The sequence below is a fragment of the Triplophysa dalaica genome, chromosome 20 (genome assembly GCF_015846415.1).
Source record: "Triplophysa dalaica isolate WHDGS20190420 chromosome 20, ASM1584641v1, whole genome shotgun sequence".
In the NCBI taxonomy this organism is placed as follows: Eukaryota; Metazoa; Chordata; class Actinopteri; order Cypriniformes; family Nemacheilidae; genus Triplophysa; species Triplophysa dalaica.
This window is the reverse complement of record NC_079561.1, coordinates 6,100,009-6,116,078: the sequence shown is the minus strand read 5'-3', so window position 1 is coordinate 6,116,078 and position 16,070 is coordinate 6,100,009. Positions and strand designations below refer to the sequence as shown.

The 16,070-nt window shown below is 43.5% G+C and overlaps 1 protein-coding gene across 1 annotated transcript in view; it reads left to right on the top strand.

The window, feature by feature from the left end:
- Window positions 1-15,118, top strand: part of samd11 (sterile alpha motif domain containing 11) — a 52,135-nt gene extending 37,017 nt beyond the window's left edge. Inside the window, 7 exon segments of the mRNA XM_056733758.1 lie at window positions 1,754-1,898; window positions 7,131-7,246; window positions 8,148-8,226; window positions 8,439-9,163; window positions 11,703-11,827; window positions 13,020-13,130; window positions 13,405-15,118. Of these exon segments, the coding sequence (XP_056589736.1) occupies window positions 1,754-1,898; window positions 7,131-7,246; window positions 8,148-8,226; window positions 8,439-9,163; window positions 11,703-11,827; window positions 13,020-13,130; window positions 13,405-13,647 (1,544 nt within the window). The 3' untranslated portion in view covers window positions 13,648-15,118.
- Window positions 15,119-16,070: the final 952 nt, after the last annotated feature.

Here is a 16,070-nt window from a genome sequence, read left to right as displayed (position 1 = left end):
GGGCAAGTTATCCAAAAATAGAAATGTGGTCATCGTATGCTTACTCTTGTGTCATTCCAATCCTTTATGACTTTCTGTCTTCTTAAGAACACAAAAGAAGATATTTTGGCCCCCATTGACTTCCATTGTATGGACACAAAATCACAGAGACATTTCTCAAAATATCTTCTCATGCGTGCCACAGAAGAAAGAGCCAGGAGGTTTTGAACAACATAAGAGTGTTAATAAATGACAGAATTGTTATTTTTGGGTGAACTATCCCTTTAACACCCCCCCCCTCTACAGCCTTGAGGAATTCTGGATGAGTTGTGCATCTGTCAGATGCACCTGGCACATGTGGACTTGTTGTGCAGAACAGAACCTCTCAGAGGCCTGCCAAAGCTTAGAAACAGGAGTATTTGTGGTGCAGGGGAAACATGACATGAAGTTCATAACCTATTTCAGATATTCATGGGAAAAATGTGGGACGGTACTTGACGCTGTCTTTCCTTAAAGTAATCATGACAAGTGGTAATGAAAGTATAAAAAGAAATGTTTAATAACCGGATATTTAATTTTCTAAGCAATATAAATCTGTATAAAAGGGTCAGTTTTGGTTTCACGCTGACACTGACTTAGACGGGATGTCACAGAGGACAATGGGTGAGAGTGTGGGTGGAAGACACCTGCACAGTTGTCAGGATGTCACGGTTTGAATGAGTGCTGTGCTCGTACATGCAGCCCCAGGTGAGCCTCTGCTAACTCACTCAGCTGCAGGTAAAAGAGAATAATTCATTGCTGTGCATCAAGCAGCAGAAGAGCCAAACCAAGGAAAGAGGCTTCAGAGCTGCTTTGAGCTTTTTGGTGCTGTTTTATAATACCGTATCATGCGTGCGGACAGACTGCTAATTTCTCCGGTCGCCTGGAATGAGCGTGTGACCAAACGACAGCCGTTTCTGCTTTTCCACGGTGCTTTTTTTACACACTAGACTCTTCGTCCTTTTTTTCCTCGTTCTCTTTTATTCCCTCTCACGGGCTGTTAGAGGTTTGTCCGCTGTCAGTCCGGGCCCCCGCGGGGCAGTGCAATAAACAGATCAATACAGCGGGCCTGTGCACATTAATATCTGTCGTGGTGCCTCCGACCCGATCACTCAGGTCCACACGCCAGCCTCGGAAATGGCCGCCAGCTCCCGGGGGAAGCGTCTAATTAAAAAAGGGCCAGAGGAGAGAGAGCCGAGAGATGAGAGCGAGAGCGAGGGAGAGGAAGAGAGGGAGGCACGCGGGATGGATTTTCTGTTTAACACCCTTTCATTAGAAAGCACGCTTCCTGTTGTGATCCTGTTAGTTTGGTAATGTCGGGAGATGGTCTGTGCTGGTCGAACATCACAGAATCACGGCAAAGACCACGGAATCTCAGATACTGACTATAATGTCTTCTATAGTGACTTTGTTTTAATGTATTACTTTTATAGTGTTTATTGTATTGTATTGATCATATAAAACACTGTTTCATTTACATTTATATATATCCCATAATGCTTAGCCATCATCAATGGAAATAGAAGGGTTATTGTGTAAACAGTGAATAGTGTATGGTTTGAAACGTGTTTTCAGGACAAATTTTCAGGTGGTTTGCTGACATATCCAGCTATCAAATTCTTGGACTGAATCTGGACTTTCTGTACTGCTTCTGAGCTGTGTTGACAGATTTGGCAGTGACAACACAGATCGGACACGTTCTTAGATTTAACTGGTCTGTTCTGTCCATTCGCAGAGCTGCTCCGTGCACGTCAGGAAGCCATGGCTGCCATCAGAAACTCGGGAGGGATGGAGGCCCACATCCCCTCTGCAGGCAGTTCCTCCAGCCAGCGGCGTAAACAGGGTCTACCACAGCACAGAGACGCACACTTCCCTGAGCGGTAAGACACATGTGCCTGTGATGTTGAAACTATATAGATGTATAATGGTACAATCAGATATACACAACAGAAATTCATAGTCACAATAAAGCTGGTCTGCATTTGTCAGGTTTCCTATAACAAGCGCTGGAGAGAAAACTGCTGCATGGCAATATCAGCCAATCAGAAGCGTAATAATCTCAGTTTAATATTTAATGTAGGTTGTGGAGTAGGATTTTCAGTGCAGAAATAAAAACCAAGTGATGAACAACATGTCCTATCACTTGTCATATAAGGACACAGGTTAACTTAAGAGTCATCATTTATTTATTTTTCATGTAGTCAGTGTAAGACCATTGACTGGAATCGCACATATAACTTATTTTAGTCTACTGATGGAAAGAAACACACAGATGTGTGTGTCTGTTAATGTGTCTGTTAATGTCTGTGCGTGTTTGGTTGATAAATGCCCCCTCTGCGTGGAAACCTCCGAGGCACACTTTAAGACCACGGATACAGAAAGAATCGGCATGCTTTAAAATAACATGAATATTTAACATAAATAATGAAGCCAACATCCGACTCTAATGAATACTGCATGGACGCCGGAGTGGGTGACTGTCTGCGGAAAAAAAGAGAAAAATTGAATTATGCACCAAAGTAATGGAAGAGGAAAAATGGAAATTGCTGCTTAGGCCACGGGAAGAGTCGAAAATCCACTTAATGGGATGTGCCAGTGGGTATGACCTCTGGGTATGACCTCTTTGGGTTCCCGTTCGATTTGATCTTGTCAGGAGGCATTTATAAGGCTCAGGACAGAACGGGTCGCTAGGACAACACACGCTGTTTCCCTCCCAGCAGCACCTCCTCCCCCCCAAACGCTCTCCCGCTCCCTCCCTCCTCATCTCAGCAAGGCCACAGTGCTCGCGGCGCTCCCTTCCACCTCCAAACAAAGCCCGGGCAGCGGGAGTAGGCAGGTAATTGCTTGTCGATTATTTATGTGGCGCGGGAAGCTGGAGGATCGATAATGGGCCGGCGAGGCGAGGCGGTAGGGAGGAAGTGAAATGGGAGGGGTCGCTCAGCGTGGGTGGGGGAACTTTGCTCGGCTCCTGGCCCAGCGCAGCATCATGTCAGCAGCTCAGCGTGCAGCTTTGACCAGCCAGCCGCCGCAGCTCCGCCGGCTCACGGTAATTAGCCACACAGGACCGCTGATGTTAACGAGGCCTGCACACTTCCTAGGTTGAGGGAGGGAGGGAGGAGAGGATGTTGTTTTTTTCCGTGCTCCTACACAGTTTTTTATACAGTAAATGTAAGATTTAAACTCGGAAAAGTATAAAAATGCGAGAAGGTTTCGGAAAGTTCTGACTTTAAAACAAAACCGAACGAGCTGCATTCAAAGCTATTGTACCATCTATTTCAATTTCTTATAATCTTTTTTGTCAATGCCGTCTTTTATCAACTCATGGACAGCAATGCGTCCGAGTACTTCATGCTTTTAACACCGACTCCCGCGTGACATTGCTAACCCCTCATAAAGCATCGACAGAAAACGCGGCAGGCTAAAACGGTGAGCCGGAAGCCATTGCTCAAGCTCACCTTTCTATCGACTCTTCATAATTGATTATCTGACGCCCATTAGTGGCTATTGTTAAAAACAAATCATTACCAGGATCAATAGTCCTGCAGCCGCGGCTGGCCATTTGTCTGGGTTTAAATGGCAGATTGCATTTAGGAAATCTGCAAGGCAAATCCTAATGTGTTTGGCATGTGGGGCAGCACAAGCAACAGACAGTGGTCTGGAGGGGGGGAGGTAGGGGAGCAGTGGGTGAGCAAGAGCCTTATGCATTTTAATGTGCTTCCTGTGCAAATGTGTTCCCGCCTCGAGTCGTGGCGAAGCGGGCGCGGTGTGGCGAGCGGCTAATCCCCCACGCTCTTCTCATTAAGGGCCATCCTGTCAGCCCTGCTCTGCTACACACGCACACACTCTCTCACTCCCGTCTGGCCAGTTCGCACACGCGCAAACACACACACACACATACTAGCAACCGTTGCTTTCAGGCAGCGAGCGACGCCGCTGCCACTCTGACAGGTCGTCACGCATGAGCGAACACAAGTGCCGTCTACTTGCCCTACTGCCAGATAGGTTGCGAGAGCTGGAGGGAGATCGACAGATAGGGAGAGAAAGAGAGAGAGGCTTGGTGGAACGGAGGCGAACGAAGATGTCGTGGTAATTAAGCCAGTAAACTGAACAGCAGGGGGGGTGCTGGAAATGAGTGCAGCGAAATTTCAACACACTTTTTAAAGATGAAATGTGTCATTTTTCGACGGTTCAGATTTAAGTTTTAAAATTAAAAAAATCTTACACTGATAATCATATGGCTCAATGCAACGATACGAAAAAATAACTCACTGAACCTTTATACACATTATATTGAATAGTCCACCTTCATTGCTCTCATTTTCCTTGCTCTCTCTCCCTATCAGTCTCCCTCTGTCTCGCTCTCTCAACATCATTTTTCTCTTCCTGTGGGCCAAAGACCCAGAGTGAAACGGTTAATGCTTGCCTCATTTCAAAATTGCTTCCTATAAAAGGAGAAGCACGTCTGCCGGGCACGTCTCCCCATGATTACAGCTAATTACTATCGAGCGGACGCCTCGCGGCCCCAGTCATGCAGCTTTAATTGACCGTTATTCATCTGTGGGCCGCGCAGGGCGGCACAGAGTTTGGCAGGCCTGGCCAGCGCCGCCCGGGCTAATTGTGAGGCCTGAGGGATTAGGCCAGGTGATTACACACTTCACAGTGTAATTACATAAGCATGGCTGGGCTGCCGGCCCGACTCTCGGCCCCAAGGTCACGCGCTGCTTTCTTCCAGATTAATTGGAGCTGCCACAGAAGTGCGAGGCACCGGCGGAAAGCGGTTATACGATTAGCATTAACATTTCAACAGCGGCCCGATCGATCGATGATTTCCCCCCTTCGCGTCTCTCCGTACCTTTCCTCACCCTTCCTTACACGCACGTTCCGTCTCATCCTCTTTTGCTTTGTTTTTCCTCTGTTTTCCTCAAGGTTGAAGAGGTACAAGGATGGCTTTGTTTAGAAATGATGTGAAAGTTAAAGGGATCGTTCACCCAAGCATGGAAAATTTGTCATCATTTACTCACTCTCATGTAATCCCAAAACCATACAAGTGCTTTCTTCCATCGAAAACACCAAAGGTTAATTTCTCAAAGAACATCCAGGACACTTGTGTATAAATAATGAAAGTGAGTTACAAAAAGAAATTCAACAGCTTCAACGTAAAAATGATTTTTAAGGTAGAGAAAACTTGCGAACAAATCATTTAGATCCGATTTGTGAACTGATTCATAAAATGACTCGAATCATTTGCCTACGAACTTGGCATAGAGAGCTAAATGTCAAGACTTTAAAGGGACAGTTCACCCAAAAGAGGAAAATTCTGTATTTATTCACCCCCAAGTTCTTCATCATTGACTAACATAGTAGGAAAAAAATATTTGTAAATTGTTTTAGTCATTGTTATTTTTCCTACTATGGTAGTCAATGATGGCCAAGAACTGTTTGGTTACAAGCATTCTTCCAAATATCTTTCTCTGTGTTCATCGGAACAAAGAAATGTTTACAGATTTGGAACAACTCGAGAGTGAGTAAATGATGACAGAATTTAGATTTGAGGGGTGAACTGTCCCTTTAAGTTAACAAATGCATTTTTCCTCATATAAAACTATCATATGGTTTTAGAAATATAACACAGAAGTCATACTGAACAGTTTAATGTCATTGTGGAACTTGATCTTTTGTAATTGTGAAAATGACACATCCAGTCATTTTAAATGTATGACAAACACTGGGCCAGGATATTTAAAAATCTTCACCTTTTGTATTCCATCGAGTCGTATGAGTTCAACATGAGGGTGAGTAAATGATGACTGGATTATCATTTTGGGTTGAACTGCTCCTTTAAGTAGAGCGTAGCGAAATACGCCTTCTCTCCCTCTCTCCTCAGACGCTTGTTTGTCTCTTCTGTTTGGATGTTTATGTGTTTGTGTTCAGCTGCTCTGCTCAGACTTTCTCCCCCTGGAGCAAGCGTTGCTCAGTCGCAAGTACAAAGCAACCGCGCTGTTCTTTCGCCTGCTTTAGGCGTGTTGGGTTTCATTTATATTTATGCACGTGTGAGTTGGGGGCCTTAGTGAAGAGTTGCAGTAAATGGAGGGGCTTGTATTGGCAGATGAAGAGCATAAACCTTTAAAAAGACACTGCTGGATCTCCAGTGCATTATTGTTGCCTGGATTTCAACACCTTACCAATATCAAGTCCTTCCTTCGGCTCCAAGAGCAACCTGAGGAAATATCTTCCCTTTTTTTCTCTACCTTCCCCTTCCTCTCATTTTCTTCTCCCCCGCCGGGTCTCAATGAAGGCGGTCGCTGTATTGTATACGAACTGGCTCGTACAAAAGGAGAAAAATATAATTGAGGCTACGCGACACGCCACCTCTTTATTGGCTGAATGCGGCGGAGAGAGACAGGAAGAGGAGGGTGTGCGTGTGTGTCGGGGTGGAAGAGGAAGGACTGTGTTAATTAGTGGGTGCTTCAGCCTGTAGCCCGGGCGAGGCTGGGGGGCCGCCCCAGCTGTCGGAGTATGACATGCTCTTATTGTGCATTCAGGCCTCATTACCGCAATGGCAGGGCCGCAGACCGAGGGAGAGCGGGAGCGGAGGAGATGATGGTGGCGGGGTGGGGCGGGGCGGGGGGGAGCCCGGGATACAAACAGCGCTGCTGTCCGCAGCGTGACAGGACTGATGAGGGGCTACGGTGGCTCGCGTACGCCGGAGGGAGCGATAAAAATAACCGATGGAGGAGAACGTAGCATTACCATAACGCTGTACAGCCATAGCACACTCGTGAAATCCTGTGTCATCATCACCACAGCGCCACACGACGTGCAAAATATTGTGAAACAGCGTACATGAATGTTCACCACTTAAGTTATCACAACAGTATTGATGTTGTGAGGAAGGCACACATTAAAGCAATAAGGTTAAGCCTTGTAATAAGTATTTTATTTCTGATCTCGACATATGCTTTCCTGATAAAAATTTCCTGTTTAAGTCTTTCTGTGAACAATTATTTTGTGGACTTTTTTTAAGAATATAAGAAGTATATATAAAGTATATATAGACCATGTACTGTATGTAAAGTTGAGTCATTTTTTTGTGTTTGTTGGTGTGTGTACAGAGACATATCGCACCCTCCTCCATTGCTGTCCCCGCAGAATGCTCCTCACATTGCTCTGGGGCATCACCTGCGTCCCCCGTTTCTGGGCATGCCTTCTGCCCTCTGCCAAGCCCCAGGTGAGTGTCACCTTTGCCAGATCAACATAAGCACAAATGAATTCATTCACACCCAGAGCGTATTTATATGACTACAGACTATACGTCTGCCGTCTGTGTGTGTATAAATTCTATGTATAATATACGACTGGTATATTATAACAAGATGCTTTTTAAACAATATTGAAAGAGTTCCCATCTATTTTGAGCTCCGATTGGCTGTTCTTTCTACACTATTCAACCGTCCATTTCAAAAACATTTTGTTTTGTACTGAAGAAAAATAGATCTTTGCAGAATATTTTTGTCTATGAACTAATTTCAGACGCTTGCATACACCCTACACTCTTAAAAATATTATAAAGATCCATCCAGTCAAAGGTTCTTTAAAGAACCACCTCTTTCTTACCTTTTAATAATCTGAAGAACCTTTTTTTTGTAAAACAGAAAGATTCTTTGGATGTTAAAAGTTCTTTGCGACCATTTAGACAAAAAAAGGATTCTTCTATGGAATGGTTCTTCTTATAATTATATAAAATAAGTGTAATGTAAATGTATAGTATTATATTTTGATAAATCTATTAATAGTACTGTATATGTGTGTTGTATTTAAACATAGAGTATGCTTCTTTATATTTTTTGTTAATTTTTTGGACACAAACAGTTGAGAGCAGGGAACAGCGCAAACCTGACAACCACAATCTTTGTTTTGAAAAATCGAAAACATTCATTATATACAATGCTTGATTCTGATTGGTCAATAGCTGTGCTTTATTCATGATATGACACAGCTATGACCTACTAACCATTCTGCGTATAACTACGTACTGTATTGTGTGGTAATTGTGTTGGATAAATATAGAGTAGCCTATGTTTTCCTGTCCTTTAAAACAGATGTAACATTCTCTTGGTGTTGTCCTATAGGCTATGGGTTCCTGCAGCCCGCTCAGGCAGAGATGTTCGCCCGTCAACAGGAAATTCTTCGTAAACAGAACCTTGCTAGGTAATGCTCCTGCACCTTTAACAAACTTTTTATCTAGGAGAATTGTGGCCTTTAAATGTTACAAAGTATGTTGTTGAGAGTTAAAAAAAAAATTGATAGTCCCTGTTCATTATCTGACAAAAGCAGTCTTTTCCGTGTTATTGCATAATAGTTGGAAAAGTTTTTTTGTCCAAGCTGTGGCGTGCCTTGCTAATCGCGGATAGTTCCTTCAGGTTTGAAATGTCTGCTGAGCTGTTAAGGCAGAAGGAGTTGGAGAACCTCCACAGGCAGCGACTGCTGGCGGACCCGCTGTGCCTGCATCCCGGTCTCTCCGCAGAACATCCCGCCTTGCGAAGCCTGCAGGAAATCCCAGAGGGCCACCCGCTCCGAGAAGAGCTCAACCGTCGCAACGCCATGCTGGTTTTACGCCACAACAACACCCCATTACTCTCTCTCAACCACCAGGGGGCAGCAGCGGGCACTTCCTCTAAAGACCTTAGCAACAGGAAGAGCTTAAGGAAAGGAGGACCATTCCGAGGAGACCAACAAGGGGGGTCGTCTGAGACCAAAGAGATGCTTGGAGAAGGCTTGCGGGATGAAGAAATGGACGGGCTAAATGATGACATGAAAGACTCTGAGCATCATGCAGATCCTGGGGAAAACCAGCCAGAGAGGATTTCCAAAGCGGGCGTTCATGGTCTTAGTTCGGAGGTGTGCCAGGGCAAAGACGTGACCAAATCTGGTGAAGGGGTGAAAGAGTTGGGAGAGGGATCTGGAAGACTTAGCGCTCCATGTAGCTCTGCCGGGCCAGACTCACCGACCGACCATTTGTTCACATCAGGACTGAGCAAAAGTGAGACCAAGTACCTGCCACCAGGAATTATTCCACCTTTACCCACGCTGCCCGGCCAAACGCTGCCCTTCGCCTTTCCGTACACCAGCCCTTACTTTCACACAGGTGTGTATAGCTGTTCTAAGTATCTTTTCTTCTAACTTTCTCAACACACTTCTCCTTTAAAACACACATACATGCTTCCTGTTCTGGTGTTTGTGCAGACTGCTCTTCAGCTTTAACTATCTGTAAAGGGATTTGGAGCTCAAGTACTATTCCTTATCCTCAGAGATACAGGAAGAACGAGAGAGACAGTGTGAAAAAGACTCCAGTGTGCGAGCAAGCCCAGAGCAAGATTTAATGAAAAATAAGGCCCCTAATGAGGAAGTGACCAACTCCGAGAGAGAGACTGAAGTAACCCTCCACAGGCACTTCAGCAAAACCTAAACATGCACAGAGCATACAAAAGCATTTGGCTTATGTACGCAAACGGACGACTGTACCAACATACAATTGTAGTAATAATTAGTTAAGGTACATAAACAGTTGAGAGCAGAGAACAGCGCAAACCTGACAACCACAATCTTTGTTTTGAAAAAACTAAAACACAGTATATACAGTGCTTGATTCTGATTGGTCAACAGCTGTGCTTTATTCATGATATGACACAGCTATGACCACCTAACCATTCTTTGTATCACTACGCACTGTTTTGTGTGGTAAACATTTTATAAAAGCAATAAGGTACTAGAGGCCTGTGCTTTATCATGAATAAGTCACGGCTGAAGGGTTTGCAGGGACGCCTCTCGTACCGTATTGCTTACATAAACATATTGTTTTAAAACTTTCATTTTTTGGGCAACAGTTTCTTTGAATTTATGACTCCCATAATTGAATAGAAACTACAAAGCACATGTTTTTTAAAAGCATTAATATTTCGTAAGGCAAGTGCATGAAATGTTTGTTGTCATAGTTTACTCAAATATAAAAATTCTCTCATCATTTACTCACCCTCATGCCATCCCAAATGCTAAGAATTCATTTTTCAATTAAACACAAACACACATCATTTGATGAAACAGGCAAATGACAACTAATCACGAGATGTGTGAGAACCAATGAGATTGTGATGACCCTGTCTGTGGCTAAATCCAGACCTATGTCATAATGAACAGCAAAGTTTGATTTTAACCATTCATTTTGTGTGATGTCAATCTTTGGCATGGCCTTACTCAGTCAATATAAAATATATCAAGTTAGTATTTTCACAGAATGTTATTTACTGTACTTATGTGATGATTTTATGTAAGAAAAATGACTTTAGCTAGGTTTTTATATGCAGTGTCACATATTGTTTGGTGTTATTTGACAGATTGATCACTAAATACTGTTAGCCCATTCAATTTGGGGTTTTCTCTTACAAATGTATTGTTTGCATCAGAAGACATCTATTAATGGGACAGTTCAAAAATAAAATTCTGTCTTAATTTATAGATAAAGATATTTGGAAGAATGCTTGTAACCAACAGTTCTTGGCCACCATTGACTCCCATAGTAGGAAGATAAAGTGCCTCAAAACTGCTTGCTTTCCTAAATTCTAAAAGAAATTTATCAAATATTTTTTCCCACTATTGTAGTCAATGGTTGCCAAGAACTGTTGGTTACAAGCATTCTTCCAAATATCTTTATCTGTTCATCAGAACAAAGAAATTTTGACAGATTTGGAACAACTCAAATGTGAGAAAATGATGACAGAACTTTAATTTTCTGGTGAACTGTTGCTTTAACATTCACTAATGATGGATGTTTGCGCTTCTTGGAGCCTCTCTATGTTTGCTCCCATATAATAAAATAATATGGCGTCATTCACATGCAGTGTTGGGTAAGTTACTGTGAAAAAGTAATGAATTACTAGTTACTCATTACATATTCAATAGTGCAATTAGATTACCTTCCAAATTACTCTGTCCAAAAAGTATTTAGTTACTCATTACTAATTACTTTCTATATCCTACATCAACCTGATTAGTTAAGTGATTCAAGGATAGACATGAAACGGTTTATTTAATTCATTCAAATAAATAATATTATTAACTGACCAAAGTATTACAAATGTGAGAATTATACATTAAAGCACAGATTTTAATGTAAGACTTTGAATTTTGATGTCAATTACACTATTGCACACGCATATATTTCACAAAGTATTTAGTTTAATTACATCAAAAGTAACTGTAATTAAATGACAGAAAACATATGAGTAATCCCTTACTTTACTTTTTCAAGGGAAAAGTAATTAAAATACAGTAACTATTTACTTAGTAACTAGTTACACCCAGCACTGTTCACATGTAAAATTATTAGTTTGTGTTCAGTTGATGAAAGAGAGTCATGTACATCTGAGATTGCATGAGGGTGAGTAAATGATTAGAGAATTTTCATATTTCCGTATTTCTTCACGTAAGTGCAGAGCAGCCTCAGCCATCTGAAACGCATTACCTGTGATCTCGGTCTCCAGCTGAGGACCTCCCTCAGGAAGGGGCCCTGCCGTTGACCTTTACTCAACTCCTTAATACACGGGGTCAATGATGGAGCTGAGCGTAGGCGCGAGAGAGGACACGGGGCCTTCTGTTTCTAATGATTTCTGTTTCCTCTCGGCCTACAGGCGCCATGGGAGGTCTATTCGTGGACGGAGAAGAGACGGGTGCAGCCGAGGACATCAGCAAATGGAGTGTGGAGGAGGTGTGCAGCTTCATCAGCAGCCTAGCAGGCTGTGGGGAGTACACACAGGTGAGGACAAGAGCAGGAGCAGAGCGTTGGGACACCTCCTCCTCCCCTGGCTTTAACAGGGGTTACTGGAGATCCACAGCACTGAATGACGATCACAAGTGCTGTCAATTTGTAGACGAGAACATTAGAGCGCCAACAGCTAGCTTGAGTAGCGTATTTTTAAAAGTTAGATGGCCGCTCTGCGCTGCTCTTATCTTTCTCACTCACAGCTATGTCGTCTCGCACATCACACCACACTGGATGTCCGGCCGTTGCATGCTCGACACATCAACAAAACCTCACCGTCAACCACAGGGCACCACCTTTCACTGCTAATAGTGCATGAGGCTCTTCGCGTGAACCATGTTGCATGTTTAATGAGTTGCACGATGACGTACAAGAATATTCAGATTTGAATTTGGGTAAACTCATTAACCTGGTGGCCATAAGCAAAGTCATGTGATGCTATTTATTGAATCTTGGCTCATGTAAACCCGTAAAAATAGTCAACATTAAAGGTCCAGTGTGAATTTTTTTGAAGGATCTATTGACAGAAATGCCAAATGAGGTGTATAATTACCTTACATAATGAAGCGTTATGTTTTTATCACCTTAGAAAGAGCTTTTTCTATCTACATACACCACAGGTCTCCTTTTTCTACATTAGCCCTAAACGGACAAATTTCTCTACAGAGGGTATTTTGTAAATATGTTATCTCCTTCAGCTAAGAAAGCGAAAACGTGACGACATCATCTGTCTTCTGTGTCAGCCACCCGTTGTGCTTGGAAGAGGAGGGGTGGAGTGAGCCGTTGGTTGCAATTCACAACCTCACCGCTAGATGCCGCTAAATTTCATACACTGGACCTTTAAATAACTTTTTTTTATCAGCTAAATTAAATGTTAGATGTTAGAACATTCAAGCTTTTAATGAAACACATTTTTAGAGCAAATAGTCTTTGGTTTTTTTACAAACATTAAAAGAAATGCTATTCCGTCTGTTTGTGTCATGACATACATTTAGCAATTCATTGCACCATTCAGTATTTTGAGGACAGGATGAACAGCACATGCATGTCTTTTGTTTGGACATGCATAAGAGAATATTACAGTAGCGGTGGAACATGTATAATATAGATTTTATTCCGAAAGTGATGTGCATGTAAACGTGGCTATGTTTATGAACATTGGCTGAGGTCGGGTCATCTGTTTCAGGTGTTCAGAGAGCAGGCCATTGACGGTGAGACCCTGCCACTACTGACGGAAGACCACTTACTGAACAATATGGGCCTGAAACTGGGGCCTGCTCTCAAAATCCGCTCTCAGGTAAAGTACTGTGGACAAGCACTTTTTAGTAATGTTATTGGTCGGGTATTTGCAAAACCCAGTGCCGAACATAAAAGGGTACTTATAATAATGATTTACGGCAAAAGATAATATTCATTATGTCTTGTATTCTTTCTACATGTAACTTTAATCATTTATCTGAACACACATTCCAAATAAATAATCTTAATTTGCTGTTATTGTTCATCCTCATGCATTTCCTGTCGGGTGCACGCCATGAGAAATAACACTGGCATGTGGCTGTTTTCCTCAGGTGGCGCGACGGATTGGCAGAATAATCTACATGACCAGCTTCCCGCTGGCCCTCCCACTGCCACCATCTGCTCTGCGCCCCACAGACAGAGACCCCCTGCCCGCCGAGACCCGCCCTCCTTCCTCCGGCAGCACTTCCTCCCCATTCAGCGTTCCCCCTCCAGCCTGCCGCGCCTCCCCCAAGCAGGAGAACGGAAACCCCTCGTCAGCGGGAGCTTACGACTCCACTAAACCTCCCTCGTAGAATCGGCCATTAAAACTCTTGACTGCTTCTCCATATGGCAGAGGCAGCGCTCCAGGGAGGAGGTAAAGATGGAGAGAGGGCATGAAGGGGGCCCTCTTTGAACTATTCTTTCCTTCCTCTTACACCCCTCATCCCCTCACACCCCCTCCCAAAATAAAAAACAAACTTGAGGACCTTGATGCAGAGGCACTTAATCTTTGTAAGAAAAGTGTGGAGAAATGTGTCGGAAGAGAGACGTTGAAATACTGCCTGAAACAGCTCCACCCTGAGCAGGGGTTTGCGAGGGAGCCAAAAAATCCAAAGATGTGCAAATAGGGACTTGGGGACGAGACAGGAAGCGTTCGATTGTGCGAAAGAAGACAGCTGCTCTTAAACAGCACGCCAGAAGGAAGGAGGAAAAGAGCTAGCGTGCGAGGTACACGTATGACATTCTTTTGCGGCAGACGTCGTAGTTGAGCATCCCTCGCCGAGATGAACTCTTGTGGTACCTGCAGTCTCAGCATGGGAAAACTTTGAAAGACAATTTCTTTTCCTGCTTTCGCAACGCCGCCTCCAACTTCCAGTCGTCTCAAATTCTCTGGAGTTTGTTTCGAGAGACTGAATCCCCCAAAGAGGAGTAAATACAAGAACAGGATGGAACTCATTTGCTGTCTTGACCAGTGCAACTATGCATTCCACAGTCCAAAACCAAAGACGGATGGATGTGGAATTTTCAACCGAGATCGAATGTTGATCTCATCCAGTGGTGAAAACAAGGTACACGCATACAGGACCCTGTGGTGGAAGGATCGGAAATGACCTCAGAAAGATGGAAAGCACTTAAAACCTCCTGTGACCAAAAGCCATCAGCCAAAGCAATGGCCCAACCTCTCACCTGACAAACGTCTGGGCCCATTTCAGTTTCACTAAACCTGAATACAAAAAGAGGAGCATATGTTAATCCATTCATGGATTTATGCCATTGTGAGGTCACAATAACTGCTGTGGAAATGACACGTTGTCGTGAATTGTACAGAAACATGCTCAAGATGAGAATATACTGAAGATAAGTGGTACGTTTTGTTAAATGTAGTTGCACGAGTTTAAATCTTTATTAATGAACAAAATGTGACACGGTGGTACTTTTGTTCAACTTTTCTGTTTGCTGTGTATACCAGTTGTAATAATCATACGCCCCTGATCTTTAATGCCACTTCAGCATATAAACGAGGAAAATAATATTTATAGGAATTTTTTTTGCGCGACAAAATATTAAATCGCCCTTAAATTGATCCCAAAGAACAACACTTTCCTCTTTGTTGCAGGGAAACAGAAGGCACAATGCTCTTTATGCAAATCTTTGAAATTGTTTTTTTTCTTTTTAAATATGTAAGCAATTAATTCAAATCAGCTCTAGATTTCCCATCAACGTTTTTGTCTCCATCCTATTTTTCTATTCTCTGCTGGGTGAAATAAATCCTATTGAAAAACACACCGATTGTTTCTCTGAGTAATGTGTTTATTTCCAAACTCCTCTGCAGTAGCGCAGGGAGTGGCGGCCCCAGTAGAGACGGTAAATCCCATGGTTAGGGAGGAGCACGTGTGGGGGATAAGTTGGAGAGTTCAGGTCAACAACAGCTGTCAGAGCGTCAGGTTCAGTGGCAGGCCAAGGCCCCCGTGGCCCCGACTCTCAGGGACGCTCGCCATCCGCCCGTCTCTTTTACCGCACCCATGACTGCCAGCGCCAGGTGCTGTGTGTGATAGACTGTGCTTGGAGTGATAGACCAGTAAACCTGTTACCCAGTCACAAACATGGGCGTGACGCGGCTCTGGCAGAAAAAAATGAATTTCCGCTAATACGGCCCAGCTGCTGTACAGTCACGGTGGCCTGAATTTAACTGTAGGTTCTGAATAGCACCTTAAGCTGACAGTTAGGGAAAAGTGTCAGGATATATATGCACACACTCCTGTTATGATAGGAATGATTCTGAAGCCACAGACAACAAATGTTACAGTAGGTGAGAGAAGACAATTGTAAGTGCAACAGTTGATTAAAACTTAAAGAAATAACTTGTGTTTTTGCAACTTGGTCTTTCTTAACTAATTTCCAACAGCACCACTAGAGCTTTGTAAAGTTCTGGCAGCACAAACTCTGTTTCTAAACATTTTGGAAAAAACCAAGCCGTTGCAGAAAGTGACGCGAAACCACTGGAGGGGAGAGATGTTTTGGCGAGAGAACAGGCTGCTCTCTGTTTCTTCTCTTCCTCTCTCCCCACCTGGGCAGCACAGCCTGGCAGCGGATGATACGAGAGCCTGGCAGCGCGATGCTCGGGGGCGACCCCGTGCTTTCACCTCCCTCCCCTGGCCTGCCTATTCAATGCCTGTGCATGCAACGGCACATCTCAACACAAATCAAAGAACCATTTGAAAAAATACAGTTTGGA